The 20069-nt window shown below is 52.3% G+C and overlaps 1 protein-coding gene across 1 annotated transcript; it reads left to right on the top strand.

Moving 5' to 3' along the window:
• Nucleotides 1-4958: 4958 nt before the first annotated feature.
• LOC119101260 (adenosine deaminase) lies at nt 4959-15975 on the top strand. Its single transcript, XM_037224560.1, has 9 exons — nt 4959-5051; nt 9145-9206; nt 10342-10467; nt 11583-11812; nt 12390-12488; nt 12836-12954; nt 14143-14312; nt 15156-15282; nt 15751-15975. Exons 1-9 carry the CDS (start codon nt 5010-5012, stop codon nt 15847-15849), a joined length of 1074 nt encoding a protein of 357 aa, XP_037080455.1. The 5' UTR covers nt 4959-5009; the 3' UTR covers nt 15850-15975.
• The last annotated feature ends 4094 nt before the right edge of the window (nt 15976-20069 follow it).

Here is a 20069-nt window from a genome sequence, read left to right as displayed (position 1 = left end):
GTTAATCAAGTACAGTGATGATAATGGCATTTGTATGCGATACATTGTATAGAAGAATTGGGCAGGATTCTTTAACATGTACTCAATGTATTTGCCACCTTGACAATGATGCCGCGCTCGTAAATGTATTGTCCGCCGTTGCAGGGGTTTGCTGAAGACGCAACGTCTCAAGAAGAGACGGAAGAACTTCGATGGTGTCTCGCGGGACATCATGAAACATCTCTTCATTGGCTACTGTTTTTTCTGAAAATTGTCGCATTATCACGCAAGACGCAGTCCAAGGACATCATAGAAAACCGCTGTTGGATGAGTAGCGACTTAACCACCTATATCCATTTGTGGCATGCTCCAAACGGCTTAGGACCTCGCCAGCAATATTACCTGTTGCAATACTATCTAACTGTTCAAGTTGTGTTAGGTCGACAAGAGTATTTTTGTCTACGTCATTGTTGACCGACAAAACTGCCAAAATAACATACGAACTTTCCGAATAATTTAAGCAGCTGTTTTAGAACACAAATCTAATTTGATCCAACTCAACTTAATGTGAGATCCGCAGCCAATGAGTCACATTTTCTTGTCGCGACTTTAAACAGAACGTGTCTATTGGAAGCTTATACTCACACTGCGCCAATTAATACCGCACGGTCCGACCAGTCATTAGAGTAAACAATGTTCAACCCTAGTTTAACATGCTTACAAATTTAGGGATATGCAAGGCCAGGCCACATCAGTGATCCACCTTCGTGATGAAAAAGGTAAGACACCAGGATATTTTTCCCGGATAAGCACTCTTCTTTACAGCCTATTGAGTGAGGTGCATGTGTCTAAACAAGAGATCCCTATTTTTCAATCCCTTGCATCTAGAAGGTTCCAAATCTGCCTATGAGATTACCATTTTAAAGTGCGAATGGAAAAAGTACTTGCAGCGTTGTCACACTGGTTGTAATCAAAATAGTAAAACTGCAATAGCAGGAGGCGCAAACGGTACTTCAACAACACAAAAATTCGAGCAGGCCGATCAGTATTGCGCCCACGCGCCGGGTGCGTGCACTGAACAAGGGGCGGGCGATTTTGTGTTGCCCACACGGCGCTCGCCCAGCGTATGAATAGAGCTGAGGTGTCCATCGGTCTTCAAAGGTGGTCTGAGGTGCAAAAGGGCGGTTTTATGTAGAATGGGGTGGCCTGACACGTAGGCATGAGAGCCTATAGCACATTTTCGAGTGCATGACCACAATACACCCATATTTAAAAACAAAACTGATCACAGATGACCCTCTCAAAAGTAACCTCAATGACGGGAAGGACAAAATATGTGAAGATTGGGAACCAAATGGGTCTCCAGAGTCACCGTCGTAAAATTTGGGGTGGTCAACACATCAACATGAGATGGAAGCTCATACAGACAATAAAAGCCTTGAATCTCCATGTTTCGGGAGAAGAGCTGGGAGTTCTCATGTTGAAAATAGTCAACCTTCAGTATATCAGGACAAAGATGTTAAAGCGATGGAACCAAAAAAGTGTTGGCTGTATGGAGGAAACTAGACGCTAAGAAGCTGTGTGTGTGGTACATTCCTTTGTAAAAAGTCGCTCAACAATATTTCTCTTACTTTCACACACTTCGAACAAAATCGGTTGATTCCATACCTTGTCTCTCTTCTTGTGGTACAAGTAGGCGAGAGATGCGCCACCGCACTGTTCTTTAAGCCGTTCCCTCTCGCACTGTACTTTGGTTGGTCCCGGTAACCCAACTGGTTAGAGCGCCGGCTTTGCGATTCACTTACCTGTAGTGGGGTGTGTTCCAGTCGCTTTTACATTTGTTTTTTGTTCCCGACTGGAATAGCCTGCGACCTGTGGCAGTGACCGCCCTATAGGGAACAAATGAGGGCGGAAGAGACCGTACCCATCATCGCGGTAAGTTAAGCTTTCGTTGAAAAATTGTGCCGTTGACCCGGACTTTAATGATAAGGCCAGAGTACACCAAACACACAGTGCTGAGGCTTATGGCTTATGAAGTAAAAACTAGGTAAAATGAAGGGAATAATAAAATACATATACAGATTATGGAATGAATTTTCAAGGTTTGGCTCATAAGTGCTCATCCCAGAAATGCATCTTTTCAAAAGGTTTGAAATGAATCTTAAAAAAACATGGCTACCCCAATCCTACCGCTTTGCAATATCACACCACCATGGCTTCCAAGAAAGCAGTCCTCATATCACAAGGGGAGAGAACGGAGCGTATGTCCTCTGATCCCCAGACGCGTGAACGTAGATGTGCTAAAGTATTCCTTTTCCCGTGAGAACGGAATCACCGAGCACTAAATTAGAACCCCCGATTGTGCCGCAAGCTCTCGGCTTAACAGCATATCAGGTTCGCAAAAAAGTCGTAGAAAGGTAAAATTATCAGGCCGCGTCAGAATGAAACTTCTGTGTGTGCAAGATATCCAAGATCAATGTTCGCCCATGTTTTATTCAACAGCGGCAAGTGGTTAGTGGAGACGAAAACGGTCTCCAGCAGGACGGGGCGACGCCGCAGACGGTACTGGCTTCACTGGATTGGTTCGAGAATCGTTTCGCTGGAATGCACAACAGCTTAAGAGTGCCGTGCTGTGGCTCTTACTCGCCCGACCTGCAGCATCTGAACTTTGTGCCGTAGGTATCCTCAAGAACCACGTCCACTTGGGCAAACCAGCGAACTTTCAAAAGCTCAAGGCTATCTTCAGGCTTAGCCCGCACCTGGTCGGAGGATGAAGAACAGCTAAAAGTTAACGCTTGCAGCAACGCCGCATTCCCAGTATCTATTCATCCACTAATTTGTCATATTTTGTGCAAATTGGAAGTCTTGATCTGCCGAGGTCAGTGACCTAGTGCAAGTCAAAGAGGTCAACCCACAAAAAAATTGTGAACCACACACAACTTAATTGTGGGTTATTTGCCATTGCCAAACCTGTTTTAGTATCACCAAATGATAGCACGTGCAGTTTGAATACTGCAGATGTTTCGGAAAGAGCCAGGTGAGGGCAGTAAAGCATGTTAACTTTTTGTTACCTTTTTTATAAACAATGCAAGTTTGCACTATTTTGCGTAGCTTTGGGTTTTTATATGAGGAAAAGAGCGCTAACATACATGTACAACTATCACATGACCGGCGAGCACATGACCTTGACCCAGGTCATGACCTATTTGTATGAGTGTATTGTACAAAATACATATTGAGCTTAAAAGAGACATTTTCGTTAGGTAATTTCTAATTTTAAGTGCGCATAGTTCGATTTTTCACTAGAAACATGTTGATATGTCATTCTACCGCATAATAAGGTCACAATACGTTACGTCAGGACCTGCAGGTGCCTATGAGGTCGTCCAGGTCAATAACTTCTGTTGCCAGTAGCGGAGGTTAGGTGAGGTTAGAAGAACGAGTATGACGCGTGTAGCCACTTCTATATGATACTTGTGAAACTGAAAACATATAATTTCATGTACAAATACGCGTGTTCTGAGCCTGCTACACATACCACACAGTATGTTACACATACTGTTACACATATACATGAGCCTGTACCATGTGTTAAAGGGACTAGGTATACTATATAACACAGCTATGTGATTTATCTACTTGCAGGTGCGCAATACACAGTTTTTGACCACAGAAAATAATTATTTTTGTCACTTAAGCCATGTAGGTACTTCATTTTCTTATTTGGTCGGTTTATAGAGTCAGATATAGACCTATGCTAGCATCCTCAGTCGACGTCTAGTTAAGTCTTGAGTGGTATTTTTGTGTCTTAAATGCTTTTTTCTCACAGTTGCACCTAAGAAAATAAGCTGAGGCAGAAGAGAATTGTGACAGAAAACGAAAAGTATCTCGTAAGCTACTTGTGGACTAATTCTGAACCGTGAACTGATATGACCTGATCCTTGTGGGGGAACAGAAATGGCCGGGATGTACTCAACACAATTTTATTGCTTACCTCCATGCTCTCGATATCCGTCTTGACCCTCGGCCGGGTGCAGGTTAAGACGGGACACCTCATCGCGGAATAGCCGACCGGACGGCCAGCTACCTGCAGCAGGTTCAGCTGTTATGTATCCTGGACAACCCGAGGGCCATCTGGAGCTCCTTTTGTTGTCACGACTTGGTGGGTGTGGGTACACTGTTGGCCACCGCCGTTGCTGATCGTGTTTTGCCATTTAACTGGCAGTCGTATTCAACCAGGCACGATTGTGCGACGACTATACCTGCCATTGCTCAGCGAAACATGACTGATTTTTATCGGGCCAATGTGTACTCCTAAAAGCTGCCGCACGATGCAGTCGATTGCCCAGTATCCCAACCCAGGCGTTATTAAGTGAACACTTGTCAAATATCTGAAGTACAATTTAGTACAAGATCAGCATGGTCCTACTAGTGGCGCGTCTAGGTGCCTAGCACACCAATAGTTGAGTAATCTTTTCTTCATTTTTTCTTGGCCCAACATTCCCATTTTGTTCATAGCGAGTGGGTGAGTGGGAGGGGGTGAGCTCAGCTCCCGTTCCCATAGCCCCGAAAATGTATCATGTGACACCCCTGGACGACATAATTTGAATGGTCTGGAAGCGTCGTCACGTGTATGTGCAGCGTGCTGGTGATGCCAATGACAAACATGCAGTTAGATTAAACGCACAGATGGTCTTGTTTTCTGTTGTTGAATGAAAACTGTGAAACGCGGTGTTAAGTCGGTCACGGACAGACGCCAGTACAAACGACTGAGATAACGCACGCCTGGTTGTTAGGCCGTGGTCGGCTGGCGGGGACGTCAGCCGTCAATCTGTGCGTCGCGCGCTGTCCGCTGTCACCACCGGCGACCCCGGGCCGTTCTGATAACTTCCTCTTACCCGCCTATCGGCTCTGATTGCGTCAAGTGGTGGCGATGCGTATCCGGAGGCGGGACGGGCAGGCCAACCGGCGGCGGGCGCTGCCAGAGTTGGTGCCGCTCCCTGCCAGTGAGGTCGCCACCCGCCGCCGTCATGAACGTCACCGAAGTGATCAGCCCCATCGTCAAGTGCCGGGTATGTAGCCGGCTGTGCGTGGGATGGCCGTTCGCCGATAGTGCGCTGTTGCGATGCTGGTCAGATATTCGTCGTCATTGGTAGCTGTGGTTAGAGATGTAGTGGTTGTGTGCTGAGATGTTAATGTGAAATGATCTAATGATCGCGTGATCGCGTGCACCGCATGTTAATGTGTTGCCGACTGTGTTTTATGGCTTCGTTCTTGTACTCCCATCGACTGAAGTAGGATCGTTTGAACGGACTTTGCTTTTCCTGAAGAGATGGAGTCAATATGCACTGAAGTGGGCCAAGCGTCTGTTTCTGATTCATTGGGTGCTTCGTTGTGTCCGGAAATTTTCATTGATGCCGTCATGTTTTGCAACTTTTGCACCTTAGCATATGATCTTTGGGAGGTGAATACAAGGCAGTGTTCCTTTCATTATGTCAGTGTTGAAGTTCATAGTGCTACGGCCAAAGACAACGTGCAAAACAGCGGCATTTCAGCTATCCGCGATGTACGCTTTTTTACCCAGAATCTGCCGTCCATCCTAGACAAAACAATATGTTTTATTGCCGGCCAACACCCTTTGATGTGCGCACATCCGACTTTCGCACTGTCGCGGAGGCAATTGCTCACCAAGAAATGGTTTTACACAGCTGCAGAACCTCTTGCGCTAGATCTGTTCCAACTTCGATGGCCTGTTATTCTTCACCAATTGTCATACGTCCTGGAGTTACAGATCCCATGTCATGTGCAGTCTTTTGCCTTGTTGGGTTTTAGCTATGCATACCGGACACCAACGTGGTTTGATATTCCTAGGGTTTAACACCGCAGAGACGCGTCTCACGCAACCTGTAAAGCGCGAGGGGGAACTGTCCCCCACAACTTAAGTGAGACCCAATGTTGTCAAACGTGTACACACAGATGATCAGGTGAAGCGAATAAAAATATAAAAATGTCATATAGAGCGCTAAATGCACCTGATACGCCGTGGGCACCGGAATCCTTAAGTGGGATTCCAAATTCATCTTGTCGGAAGGTGGTAGGGAGACATCAATTTTCGTTATTTCTTTCTAGTTCCCACCCATAGAGCTAAAAGCTCAAGTGTTCAAACAGTTGGAGACTCCATTCCGCTCCCCTGGCCACGTGGTTCTCGCGTCTGCTTCGTCGATGGAGTCTGAAGCGTATGTTTTCGCAGCGCGACTATTGACATACCGTAGAATTATCGCACCGAATTAACTTCATGAAGCTCCTCGTATTACAAACGTCCGAGTGCGCATGCGCCACTTCGGTTGTTCAACGTCCTTTTCTCCGCGGGGTTGGAGATTTGCATCTTGTTGCTGAGACCAAGACCCATGTTGAGGTGTTCAACCGCATTTTCGGGCTGGGTCCCTGCGGTGTGAAACTCAGCCACATTATCACATCCATTCTCACGGGAACAGAAGCAAAACAAACGCCGACGACGCGTCTGGAGTTGGCTCGGGGCCACGTGGCCAGGCTAGTGCGGGAGTAAACAGCGTCGTTTTGTGTTGTTCACTTCAGCTTCAAAGCAAAGAGTAACGGCAATCTGAGTTGTTTTTTCACCTAAAACAATGCTAAGCACCTACTGTCAAAGACATTGTTAGCGAACTCTGGTTATTGTGAGCGATGGCACAATGACCCCTGAAGGTCAGCTGTTCGTAGCTATTGTCTTATTTCCCAGCCGGTTTCATGGCTACGTACGCTTTTCTGGCTCGTCTCGGCTCCAAATTGGTCACGGAAGTGCTAATAGGTCGCGACAGTTAAATGCGTGATGGACCGGCCGGCAGTAGCTGGGCGGGCGGCGACACCTCTTGCCGGCGTGTTCCGTGGTCGTCTGCTCGCGGCCTCGGCTGTCCCTGTTCCTTGGCCGTCTGCTGGCGGCTCGGCTGTCCCTGTTCCGTGGCCGTCTGCTGGCGGTCTCGACCGTTCCTGTTCCTTGGCCGTCTACTCGTGGCCTCGGCTGTCCCTGTTCCATGGCCGTCTGCTGGCGATCTCGGCTTTCCCTGTTCCGGGGCCGTCTGCTGGCGATCTCGGCTGTCCCGGTAGTCATCACGGGCGCAAGTCACGACAGGCGCATTGCAAATACTCGGGGAAGAATGGTTGCGTCAGCCGCAGCGACCATCACTGAGAGAGTGACTGATACACCTGGGCGTCGGCGCACATTCATCGTTGGGGGGGACAGGGACGGGGTTAGCCAGGAGTGACCCAGGCCAGCCCTGTAAACCCTAGCCGGAACCTTAGCCGGCATTGCGTGGCGACTTCACAGCGTGCCACTCCGCGAGGGTCGCGAACTGAGATTTCGGAGCGTTCTAACCTCCGATAGGCTTGCCCGATCACTTAAAGGTCATAACCCGTCGAATTAATTGCGCAGATGGGTCGCGCCCCACAGCTCCAAAGATGACACGCTTTGTTTGTATATGGTGAGAGCATAACACCGATAGGACAAGGTGCTTTCAGTGCGTAGGGTACTGGATCCTACTCCGTACGCAGTGTATTAAAAATAACAGCAGCAAAGTAGTCGACAATAGTGCGGCAGCACAGCGTCCGGCTGTCCGATTTTTTTCCAGATTGTAATGTCATATAAAGTGCAAATCTGTAAAACTTGTTCGCGACATTTTAAAAAGCGTAGCATCAGATCAAAGAAAAAAAACGCATATCCGTTCGCTTCCTGTCTGTTTCTGAAGTGTGATCTCTATGCCCGAAGTCTAGATAGATCGTGTAAGTGAAAAGACGACAGCTATTATGAAATGAATGCACTTGTCGCTGTTGGAGGCAACATGCGCCAACTATTATCTGGGCCACCCTGTACGAGTAAAAGCTGCCTCATATTGCATTCAGTCGGTCTTTATCCCAATGCAGACGTTATCGTTTAAAAACAACTTGTCAAACAGTTGCAAACTGGCTTAACATATGAAACAGTTGGCATAACAAAATAATGATACTTACAGAAGATTATTTGGTACAAAATTGACAAAATTCGAATAGTGGTGTGTTAAGGTACCCACTATGCAATACACCAATAGTTAAAATAATTGTTCTGCGTCTATTTGGTCCAGTATTCCCTTCTGCTCATATGTATTGAGGGGGACTCAGAGGAGCAGTGCGGACTCAGGTCAGCATTGGTGGGATGGGAGTTGCAGGTGACCGGCGCACCTTCCACCAGGGTCACGGTCGCGCGCAGGCTATGGTACCAGATACACCGCGAAACTGTGCTTTGAGCCGATAGCCACATATAAGGCACGCCCATGCCCGCTAAAACAGCAGTCCTTATATCACAAACTCGCCGATCTTCACGAAGGTCCCATACGAGCTACGCTAGAATGTCCATATCGACGCTCACTGACAGAGTCTTCATCACTTTCGACCAACGAATTTTCACACGCAATGCACCTTTCCCTGCACTGCATCGTTTCAGTCGGCGAACGGACGCGCGCAGCTCTCTGGCTCGACAGACGCTTATGCATGCCACCTCACTGTCACCTGAAACCAACCGCATACTCGTAGGTTAGATGGGTCTTGACAATCGCACACAATTCACATAATCACAAATCAAGGCATGCTTTTTTACCTTTCTCAGACTATATAAGTCCCACCTTTCTTTCTTCAATTCACACCTACCGAGCAGTGTTTGTGTTTGCATGTGTTGCGATAACTGGGCGCCAACTGCGGGAAGCCCGCAGAATGGTGCAGCCTTTGTGAGGCGGTAGAGCGTGTTGTTTTCTTACGATTGATTCGACCATACACCACTGCCTCATTGCCGATATCACCCACAGAAGGGTGTAATGGCGCAGCCTTGAATAATATCAATGCATGACTTCGTATTTTGTGGTATTATGCCGATTTCATGTCAGCAACGATAATGTTGGGCTCCATGTTTTCCCTAAGCCGCAGCTCTCATTTCAATTTAATCCATCACGAACTTTTGCTTTGAAATGGATGAAAGTCGCAGATCACGACTGGTAAATACAGATCATCGCCAAACCAGGAAATGGCCTGATGAAAACTACATAGATGCAACAGCACAGCTTCAGCCGTGCTGGTCACGTGGTACCAGGCCGTAGCGTGACCGGCGGGGATACCCTCCGGCCACAGGTTCACCTCCACGTGCACCTGGATGGCGCCGTCCGCCCCTCCACCGTCTGGGAGCTGAGCAGGTAAGCCTGTGTGCGGCTCACAGAGCCACGCCCCGGCCACAGATCCACCTGGGCTCTTGCGCCCGGTTTTCTTGCCATCTCACATCGGACAGCATGAAAGCTTCATGACAGTGCCCTTAATGACCCATTATGAAAAACCGCAACCTGATTACTCGGACCTAGCAATAGAAGAGCCAGCTTTGTGTTTCAGGCTTTGAGCCAAGGGTCGGGTCGGTCGGGCTCTGTGAGCACAGTCACGCGGTAAACGGGCAAAGGCTTTACCAAGGTATGCACGTTTGTACCAACGAGGTCATATTACACAGACACAAATACAACATCTCGTAAAAGAACCACAGACCGCGCACGCGTGGAGTAGAGACAGTTGAAAATGTTGTCACATAATCGGTTATTTCTAATAAAGTTGTGTATGTGTTTGAGGATAACAGGACACACAACACAATTACGATCACTTAATTACATAAACATGCCAAAATTTACTGTAACAAACAGATTGGTGTGCCAAAAAAGTCAGTTGGATGGCGCATATGGTCGCAGCATGTACTAATTCCAATGTCAGTGCTATCCTTTTTGACGGCACTTCGTTGGTTTTTGGAAATGCACGAGGATCTGCAACTTTAAGGCTTTGCACGTGCCCTACGGATGCTGGTCACATAAGTGTAGTGGATGTAGGTACTTGATGACGTAACAGTGCGATACCGTCACCTGAAGTAAAAGTACAGAAGTGGTAAGTTTTTTTGTCGTTCTACCTACGTAGAGCTGATAACTTACATTTTAGAGTTGCAGTATTGGCCTCGCCCTAATAAAAGATAAAGTCGCTTTTTTGCTGGTTCCAATCCCTTTAGACCAGCATGAGCGCAACTGTGAGGTTCAAAATGATCTGTGACGTCATCAGTGAGTACCGGGTGAGCAAGTTGTCATGTGTTTGTTTCGCACGATCCGGGGGTTTGAGCAGCTTTTACCGTGATCTGAATCAGCTCACCTCTCGGCCGATTCTAGAGACATTTCAGAACGTGTTAAACTGTTAACCCTGCCCGCTCCCCAGCAACGGCAAGGGGAAGGTGTGAAATGTTTTACAAAATGCTTGGTTAAATGCCTTGTGAAATAATGACCATCCAAGGTGACCATTTGCTTTCAGACAGAAAAAGTTGCTTCTACCTGGGAACGGCAGCTTGAAAGATCTGGAAGAAGCTCTGCAAATTCATTCGCCTCGGGATCTGGCACATTTCCTCCAAAAGTTTCGATGGATTTCACCAGCCATTGTGTGAGTAAACGTTTACTACGTATTAATGATGAATGGGGTATTTGGGTATTCGGCCCTGTGCAAAGCATTGAAGGCCTGGCACTTGGCTGGCGTCAATGCACGATCGTTGCTTCATACCGAATATTAGACTATTTTAAAGGTTTGGGAGAATGACCGAGAAATTCTTTCGGATATGGATCCAAATGCGTTGTGGATAGATTAAGGTTTTTCTTCGAGAGTGTCAAGACTTCCCCAGTCTATTGGTGCGTGCGTGCGTGCATGTGTGCGTATTGCGTCCATGCTAAGTGTAGCAAACTGCTAGTGTACTTCCAGTTTTTGCTTCTTTTTTTCTGTTCATGGCACGTGACCATATTGTCGTCATTTTTTACATGCGCTTCTGGACAGGCCTTGCCGCAACCAAACCGCTCCAGAAAAGCCAGCAATTACCTCTAATAACGCCCAAAAATAGCGAAAACCAATGCAGGTGTACTTCGGCCTCGTGAAACACAGTTCTTGTATTGTCGGGGGAAATGCAGGCTGCGTGAACTTCTCCCATGTGTGCTGTTTCAGGCAGCTTTGCATTTGTAAGCCTCACATGGTTCCTGGGAGAAGCGCAAATTGGGATGATCACCATTGAGGTTGCCGGACTACAGATGCAACCAACCATAGTCTTAGAATGAGCCAGATCGGGGATTTCCACTGACCCACGAAACCTCTCTCTCAACGGATTCGGCTCTACAATACCTTTTTTCTCAAAGGATTCGCCTCTGCATTGCCTTTTTGGACCGCTTTAGACGATTCTTATCGAAGAACCCACGTATACAAATTTTGATATCCGACCGCCGCCAGCAGGGCTGACCTTTTGACCACTGTCGCCAGAGTCGAACCAGCATACTTTCACCAGAAGCGGCAGCTGAAAGCTGGCGGCAGGTTGACCTCTGACCGCTGTCATCAAGGGTGACCTCTGACCTCTGTCATCAGGGGGGACCTCCGACTTCCGTCATCAGGGGGACCTCTGACGGCTGTCATCAGAGGTGATTCTTGACCTCTGTCATCAGGGGGACCTTTGACTGTTGCCATCAGGGGGTGACCTCTGACGGCTGTCATCAGAGGTGACCTCCGACCTCCGCCATCAGGGGTGACCTGGCCGCCATCGAGCGTATCGCGTACGAGTTTGTGGAGGACGAGGCGCGCCAGGCGGTGCTGTACACCGAGGCGCGCTTCAGCCCACACCTGCTGGTGGGGCCGGGGGGTCAGGTCACCGCTCGCCAGGTCACCGAAGCGGTAATGCGCGGCATGGCGCGTGGCGAGCGTCAGTTCGGCGTCACCGCCCGTCTCCTGCTCTGCTGCATCCGCGGCATGACAGGTCAGTGACATATTAGTCATATAAGATCAACATGCCCATACCAGATCAGCGGGGTCATGGCAGGCCATCGTGGTCATGACAGGCCAGTGGGCTACTGCCATGCCAGCGGGTTGATACCAGACCAGGGGGGTCATAATCGGCCAGCGGGTCATCATAGGCCAGCGGATTCGTGCCAGACCACGGGGTGACAACCAGCCAGGGGGGTCATGCCAGGTCAGCGGTCCAATCCATCACAAGCCGTATTTCGCTTCTGTTAGCTTTTGCCTCCGCGCACCAATGGATATATGCCGTGGAAAAATGAAAGTGCTTTCAGATAACGCGATAACGTTGTAACAAAACGAGTGAAAACAAGACACTGTTCACATAGTTCCCTATAACCTTGCCGGACCTGAACTGTTGTGTTGCGCTACCACCGTATATATCCTGTCGTAACACGGTCGGCGTGCTTGCCTATTCCTGCACTCCTCTGCGAACGGCGACGGGCTCGGAACGTGTCACGTCCTGTGTAATACCCGAATGAAGCTATGGGAAGGCTCTGATACCGTTCGGTGCGGCTCACCTTACGTGGTCTCCCCAGAGAACTACGACGACACGCTGGACATGTGCACCGAGTTCCGAGGCCAGGTGGTCGGCATCGACATCGCCGGAGACGAAGCCTCGGCCGTCGAAGTCGACGGTCAGTCGGTGGGCAGTCGTACCGAGCCATCGGTCTTGTGTGTGGGAGGATCCGTTCGAGGCGTCTGACGCGTGGCCGTGCGTGCGCGAGATGGCGAGGCGGTAGATGGCGCTGGCTCCCGTGCTTCACGTAAGCTACTCCGCCAGTTGCATGCTGACCTGCACATGGCAGCGATCTGACAAGGTCAGCCTCTGAGTAATTGACCGTCCTGCCAGTTTCGCCTCTGAGAGACCATCTGACCATCAGAGGCCGCCTCTGAATGAATATCTAGCGTTCAGAGGCCACCTCTGAATGAATATCTAACCGTCAGAGCACTCTGCTGAGTGACCATCTGACTCATCGGGCAGGGAACGCAAATGCTGGTCTGCTGCGGGCCGAGGTTCGCACGTTCCAGGAGGCGGCGCGCCGCGGCATCCACCGCACCGTGCACGCCGGCGAGGCCGGCCCGGCCAGCATGGTGCAGCTGGTGAGTACGCAGCAGCCGGCCAAAGCCGGGGTGGCGAGGCCGGCCCGGCCAGCATGGTGCAGCTGGTCGGTACGCAGCAGCCGGCCAAAGCCGGGGTGGCGAGGCCGGGCCCGGCCAGCATGGTGCAGCTGGTGAGTACGCAGCAGCCGGCCAAAGCCGGGGTGGCGAGGCCGGGCCCGGCCAGCATGGTGCAGCTGGTGAGTACGCAGCAGCCGGCCAAAGCCGGGGTGGCGAGGCCGGCCCGGCCAGCGTGGTGCAGCTGGTGAGTACGCAGCAGCCGGCCAAAGCCGGGGCGGCGAGTGGTTCGGTGTGAGGAAGATAGAAATGTGAGGCACAGAAAGAGAGGGAGCGAGGCAGGCACACTCAAGATAAGGGTGGGAGCAAAACAGGGTGGGATGGGCAGGTGGCCGACACGAAGAAGATATGGACAGGGAATGGGAGGAAGGAAGGAAAGCACACTCAAGATAAGGATGGGGAGCAAAACAGGGTAGGAGGAGGGGGGGGGGGACAGAGATAGAGATAGGACAGGAAAGGGGATGAAGCGCAAACAGGTCGCGTTTGAAATAGGTTAAGTGTTACACCGGGGGACGGACGCAAATCCATATGAAACATCAGTTGGAGAAAGAGTGGAAACGAAATGTAAACATCCAGACTTTGCAAGGTTTTGTCAACAGAGCTCACCAGTGTTCCTCATGCTGCTGACCAGCCTGCAAGCGGTTGACGGTCCCATAGCGGCGACAGTCGCGGCTGGCTCGTACTTTGACCCGACCACGTCAGTTCTGTGCAGCGTGCTCCTAACTCCACAAAATGCCACCAGCTGCCCCACGTTGTACCCTGTCTTGTACATTCTTCTGGGGTCGTAGGAACAGCCCAAAAAGTGTATGGGTAAGCTTGATATAAGTAGAGCCTTGAGCTCCTGGCTTTCGGAATTAGGAGTCGGCAATTATTTTTCTGACAAGCATCGAACCTAAAAAAAGCCGTTTGTACCGCCTAACAGTGATATTAAACATGTATTGGTTCTAAGCGCTCGAACGCCTCAAGCTGAGCCGATGGTCACTAATAGGGGCAAATGGATTTTTAAAACCCACTTTTCTACGCATCATCCCATAACGTAATCTTGAACTTCCCATCAGCTGGGGGCCAATGGCGCCTTCTCTGCTGCTACAGCGCCGCCCCCTGTGCCTGCAGGCTATTGACGAGATGCAGGCGGAGCGGATTGGACACGGTTACCACGTGCTGGAGGACGAGGAGCTGTACCGGCGCTGCGTTAGCCAGGGCGTCCACTTCGAGTGCTGCCCCTCGTCGAGCTTCCTGACCGGCGCTGTGCCGCTCACCGAGACCCGGCACCCCGTGCAGAGGTGGGTACGGGACCTCCCGGCACCCCGTGCAGAGGTGGGTACGGGACCTCCCGGTACCCGGTGTAGAGGTGGGTACGGGACCTCCCGGTACCCCGTGCAGAGGTGGGTACGGGACCTCCCGGCACCCCGTGCAGAGGTGGGTACGGGACCTCCCGGCACCCCGTGCAAAGGTGGGTACGGGACCTCCCGGCACCCCGTGTATAGGTGGGTACGGGACCTCCCGGCACCCCGTGTAGAGGTGGGTACGGGACCTCCCGGCACCGCGTGCAGAGGTGGGTACGAGACCTCCCGGCACCCCGTGTAGAGGTGGGTACGGGACCTCCCGGCACCCCGTGCAGGTGTGGGTACGGGACCTGTCGGCACCCCGTGTAGAGGTGGGTACGGGACCTCCCAGCACCCCGTGCAGAGAGGTACGGGACCTGTCGGCACACCGTGCAGAGGTGGGTACGGGACCTGTCGGTACCCCGTGCAGGTGTGGGTATGGGACCTCCCGGCAAACCGTACAGAGGTGGGTACGGAACCTCCCGGCAAACCGTGCAGAGATGGGAACCTCCCAGCACGTCATGTTTGGTGGAAAGCGTAGTACATTCACCGCGGCGGATAAGGCGGTAAGGCGTGGAAACGTAGACGTGGATAAGTAACGCCATAGAGCAGCGAATAGCCGCGGACGCGTCTATGGCCTAGCGCACACAGAGTCAGCCGCGTCACGGATCGCGCCCAGCAACAGACTCCGGCAAGAACAAACGTTCAATACGTTTGGGTCAGTCTGGTGCGGGACTCCGACGCTCAACTGACCGCGCGCTCTGGTCCGGCGCCCGACTGACCGCACGCCCCCGACAACAGGTTCTGCCAGGACGGCGCCAGCTTCTCGGCCAGCGTGGACGACCCGACCGTCACGCAGACGGGCCTGGAGGACGAGTACGCCCTTCTGAGGCGCATGGGCTTCAACGAGGCCAACATCGCCACCATGGTCAGCACGCGGGAGCTACGGCGCTTTCCTTGATAAATTCAGTGCGGCTCATTTCTCTTGCAGGGGCGCTGCATTTGCCCCTCTTCTTTCGGATCAAAAGCATAAGTGGTACTTTCACGGAGACGGGCTCCCTTAGGTGTGTAGGGGAGGTACGACGGAGGAATGTCGCCACAACAGCGAGCACAGAAAATGACATACGAGGCTATATGGAACTTTGCGGTGGGGAAAGCGGTCAAGAGTTGTAGAGATCCCAGCTCGGAATCCCCAAATGCCTTCTCCTAGCCCGTGGTACGTTGGAACGTAAATGTAAAGATGTGTACTAGTTTAATAACGGAATGCGATCGCTTCCAAAGAAAAAAAGTGCACATCAGTGTCCTGCCTAGGAGTGAATGTAGGAACGTAAAGTTAAAGCGAAGCCGCCAGTCTCAAGCAGTGTCCATGAGCAAAAGTGTGGTCTATTGTCCACAGAACTTCAAGGCGGCCAAAGCCTGCTTTCTGCCAGAGGAGGAAAAGCAAGATCTGCTGCAGAAACTACGTCAGGCCTACGGCGTGCCTGGCTGTGACTGACAGATTGCCGTCGTGCCTGACTGCGACTGAGAGACTGCCGTTCGCTGGCGGGTGCTACACATGTACCAATGCTACTCGCAGACCAATACAGACTATCCGCTACAGCATGAGTCGCATTTAGACATGTTTAGAAAAGAGACACGAAAGGAACCTGTTTTTCAGGGCCAACGAAAATGTGAACCAGGTGTGCCTTAGCGGTGTGAACGTGGTGGGCGTGAATTAGTGCCGCAGGTAAATTGCGCTGCTTGAGCTAGGACTTCTTTTCTGTGCTCCCCTGGCGCCTAGAAGCGAGAATAGCATTCTTTCATGATGCGTCGCTGGAATCATCTGGCTAGAACTTCAGATGGACATCATTATTGTAGAACTTTCATCGAAAGCTTTGAAGGAATCTTTTGGCATCAAGTATTTTTCACACGGCCCTGCTGCAAAGACCCTAACACCACTACTCCTGTAGACGAAACTCGTTTGACGAGCAGCTTGGGTCTGATTTTCCTGCCAATTAATATCGAAGGATCTCTGACGTGCATGTAAAGTCATACGCACAGCCGCCCTGCGTCAGACTGACCTTGGTAAGTTGCTGCTTGACCTTCAACAAGCACGCAAGCACCGCTTCTGGGACGCCAGCGCGCTGTCTTCCGCGATCGTCACATGTGGGGCGCGACGCCAGCCGAGTTACGGGGATGGTTATACCCCAGGGCGACTGACCCAGACAGCCCAGACCTGTCCAGAAGGGTGCTGGATACCGATAGCGCTGTGGCTAAGCCGCGCGTCTGGGACACCTGAGGTACGGTGTTCGATTCCCCGCGGTGCCCGCTCTTCCCGCCAGGGTGAGACGGGCGACGTAATGCAACCTCACTAGCCGAGTGCATCGTAAAGTCCCAATGACAACAAGCGCTCGTCTGGGGCAGCTCAGTAAAGACAGCCAGGCGCCCGCCGCCGGACCGTTTCGCCAGCCTGATGCGTGCCGACGGGCGTAAGAGGTCTGCGGTCCCGACGGACTCCGACAGAAGGTGCACAGAGCGGGAACCCATGGGACACCATCTTACGGCCCTGAGTGGCGCCCAGAGCACGGCGTCATGTTCGAACATCAGCTCAGCAGGCCTCAAATAACGGCTGCTGTTTGTGGCTGGACATCCGGCACCTGCCCACCGTTCCGGATTGGCATTGCGGGGTGCGTCAAAGGCATTGGTAGTTTGCACCCGCGTCTCGTTTTAAAGAATTAACGTCGAGTACTCCGAGTTCAGACGGCCAGGCAGCTGCGTCGTCTCAGAATGCCACAGAACACCTGCCAGCTGCTCACCGGAACAGTATGATGCACATCAAACCAAACACTTATTCAAACCCCGTGGGACGTGCCTGCTGAGCCGTCTGGGTCGGTGAATAGACCAATATGAAGCCGGATGTATCTCCGAAAGGACAAACAGCTCGAGGATCGATTGGCGGCGTACCGTCGGCTTGCTGGCAAGGCGCCGCTCTACAGCGGCGAGCGTGCAGCCCGCGTGGCGACTCACCATAGCCCGGTCTGGCGAACATTATCAACCGCCCAGCTGTGCTAAGTCATGCCTCGAGACGCGACCCGTCACACGCACCTTGCTTCCCATATCATTGGTTGCAACGAGGGCAGTATGCACGATGGTCAAAGAACAGAATTCCGAAAGTACGGAGCATCCAAAGTACAAAATGCCCGAAGTACGGAACATACAAAGGAAAGAATGCAAAATGTAGGTACCGATTGACCACAGATCGGTTGGCACCAGTCGGCGACGAGTCCGTGCATCTTGTCGGACCAGTTACCAATCATAGCCAATATAACGCGCGCAGTGGCAATTCGGCAATCGCCGTCCTCCAGACATGTCGACCTCCGTGAACTCTATTTGAAAAGAACACACCGAACGTCCACCAATGCACGGCGATGAAGCGGCCCGGCCGGGGCTGGACGTCCGTGTTCACAGCACGACATGGACTGGCTGGCCGTCTCGCCGCAGCGGTCCGCAGGCGGGGTCACACCGTGACCTCACAACGCCGCTAGTCTTGGACCAGAGCCCGCCGCCACGCGCGCGCATCATCACGTCACGACGCCAGCGCCGCCTGTCGGGCAGAGGGCGCGGCGGTGGCCCGCCGCAGGGGCCGGCCGCCGGCCGCCAGCCGTTGAGGAGTCGGGGAACACTGGGCGGGGCCCGGCTCAGGCACGCACCGCCAGGAACTGGTGGAAGGCGTCCAACACGTGCGGGTCCAGGTTCTGGGTGAACAGCAGCGTCTCCAGCGTCTGGCTGTACTTGTGCACCTGCTCGTTGTGCTGCCGACGAAAGCACGCGGTCAGGCGGCGGCGGTCGGAGACACGCGAGGAGAGGGTCGCCGTCAGAAGCCCCAGGGGCGTCACCAGGGGCACGTGATCAGGCGGCGGCGGTCGAAGACACGCGAGGAGAGGGTCACCGTCAGAAGCCCCGGGGGCGTCACCGGGGGCACGCGGTCAGGCGGCGGCGGTCGGAGACACGCGGGGAGAGGGTCGCTGTCAGAAGCCCCAGGGGCGTCACCAGGGGCACGCAGTCAGGCGGCGGCGGTCGGAGACACGCGGGGAGGGTCGCCGTCAGAAACCCCAGGGGCGTCACCAGGGGCACGCGGTCAGGCGGCGGCGGTCGGAGACACGCGGGGAGAGGGTCGCTGTCAGAAGCCCCAGGGGCGTCACCAGGGGCACGCGGTCAGGCGGCGGCGGTCGGAGACACGCGAGGAGAGGGTCGCCGTCAGAAACCCCAGGGGCGTCACCAGGGGCACGTGGTCAGGCGGCGGCGGTCGGAGACACGCGGAGAGAGGGTCGCCGTCAGAAACCCCAGGGGCGCGCAGGGGGAGGGGGAGAGCGTCACCGGGAGCATGCCTTTAGAGACGTGGTGGGAGGAACGTAGCTAAGCGAACGCAGCCATGGACACGTAACCAGAGTGACGCGTTGCTAGGCGTCTGCAGATCGCATGACTCTGTATCAAACAGCAGCCCGCACCAAAAACTACACCACAACTCCTGATAACCATCCCTCGTCGTTGCGTGTCAGGCGCCTTATGGCAGGGGGTGGGAGTGGGGGCGAAGTGGGGATGGCTTACCCGAATGAAGATCTGCTGGAGTCGGCCAAAGGTCCACTTCCACCAGTGGGTGCGGAAGTCCCTGCCGTCCGTGTCGGAGCGCACCAGGTGCTCCGGCAGGATCATGATGAACCGCTGCCAACTAGGTGCATATAATGACCTGTTTGGGCCGTTGTCCTCATCTTCTGATAAATATCGCGTTTCTATTTTCGTCGAGCTGGTATGCACATGGAGATTAAAGTATCGCTGCTCCAGCAAAAATAACGAAGAAATCGATAGCATACCGTCTAGCTCGGTAGGAACTGGAATTCGAACGTTGGCGGATCACGCACCGAGGCACGGCACTAGCCGACCGGTCGGTATGGGCTGACCCGGCGTGATCGGCTCACTACGTCGGGAACTGTGGTCGTGACCATGAAACCATGAATTTTGAGCTTAAAACTAGTCACTTCGCTATTTTTCGGGAACTCTAAAACAATGTCTAAATGACGAGTGCGTGTTAATCGACCTTACGTGCCTGACATCCCTCATCAGCAGCGCAGATGGTAACGTGGTACGCTCGAGTCCTCACAGCACGTCGGTAGCTGTTATATAAAGTTGTACTGGAGTTCAACATTGAACATAGCCTAGAGCCGGAGCAAAGCCGTGTTGTATGCTGGCCCATCACACCTGGAACCGTGGTCATAGAATTTGGTGCAACATGCATCTAATTCGACGCCGTCTCCGAGTTAACCGGGCCAGAGCCCAACAGAGGATCGGTGAGTGTAAAGCCTCATTGCTGGCAGATCGGAGAAAACCTTCAGTTTTGCTACTTTCAAGTGTGCCTGAAGTGCCTCCCGGGAATGCTCAGTAGAAAGGATGGGGTGAAATTTGTCAAAGGACGTAACGAACTGTTCGCGCGGCGTAGCAATATCACGGCGAGCGTGGTGCAAACCATTTCCCATCTTCACAAACAAGATCTGTTAGCATCTTAAAATGTTACAAATATGCCGAATTTCCGTGCCAAACTGAAAGCATTTGTAAAGCCGATTGATCTGGAGCACAAAACAAGAAGCAGAGGTTTGCGCACAATCACCGAGGGTTTTCTAGAGAACTCATCTTTGAAGTGTGTAACATCCTTTCACATATACTGGAGAAAGCAAAGTCATC

The sequence above is a fragment of the Pollicipes pollicipes genome, unplaced genomic scaffold, assembly GCF_011947565.3.
Source record: "Pollicipes pollicipes isolate AB1234 unplaced genomic scaffold, Ppol_2.1 Scaffold_4881;HRSCAF=5763_pilon_pilon_pilon, whole genome shotgun sequence".
NCBI lineage: Eukaryota > Metazoa > Arthropoda > Thecostraca > Pollicipedomorpha > Pollicipedidae > Pollicipes > Pollicipes pollicipes.
Note: the sequence above shows the minus strand (reverse complement) of the source record. Positions and strands in the feature narration are given on the sequence as shown.

Coding starts and splice junctions, on each gene's coding strand:
- LOC119101260 (XM_037224560.1), top strand. CDS start 5,010: ATGAACGTCACCGAAGTGATCAGCCCCATCGTCAAGTGCCGG. Junction 5,052..9,144: donor GCCCCATCGTCAAGTGCCGG/GTATGTAGCCGG, acceptor CTCCGGCCACAG/GTTCACCTCCACGTGCACCT. Junction 12,489..12,835: donor CTCGGCCGTCGAAGTCGACG/GTCAGTCGGTGG, acceptor CTCATCGGGCAG/GGAACGCAAATGCTGGTCTG.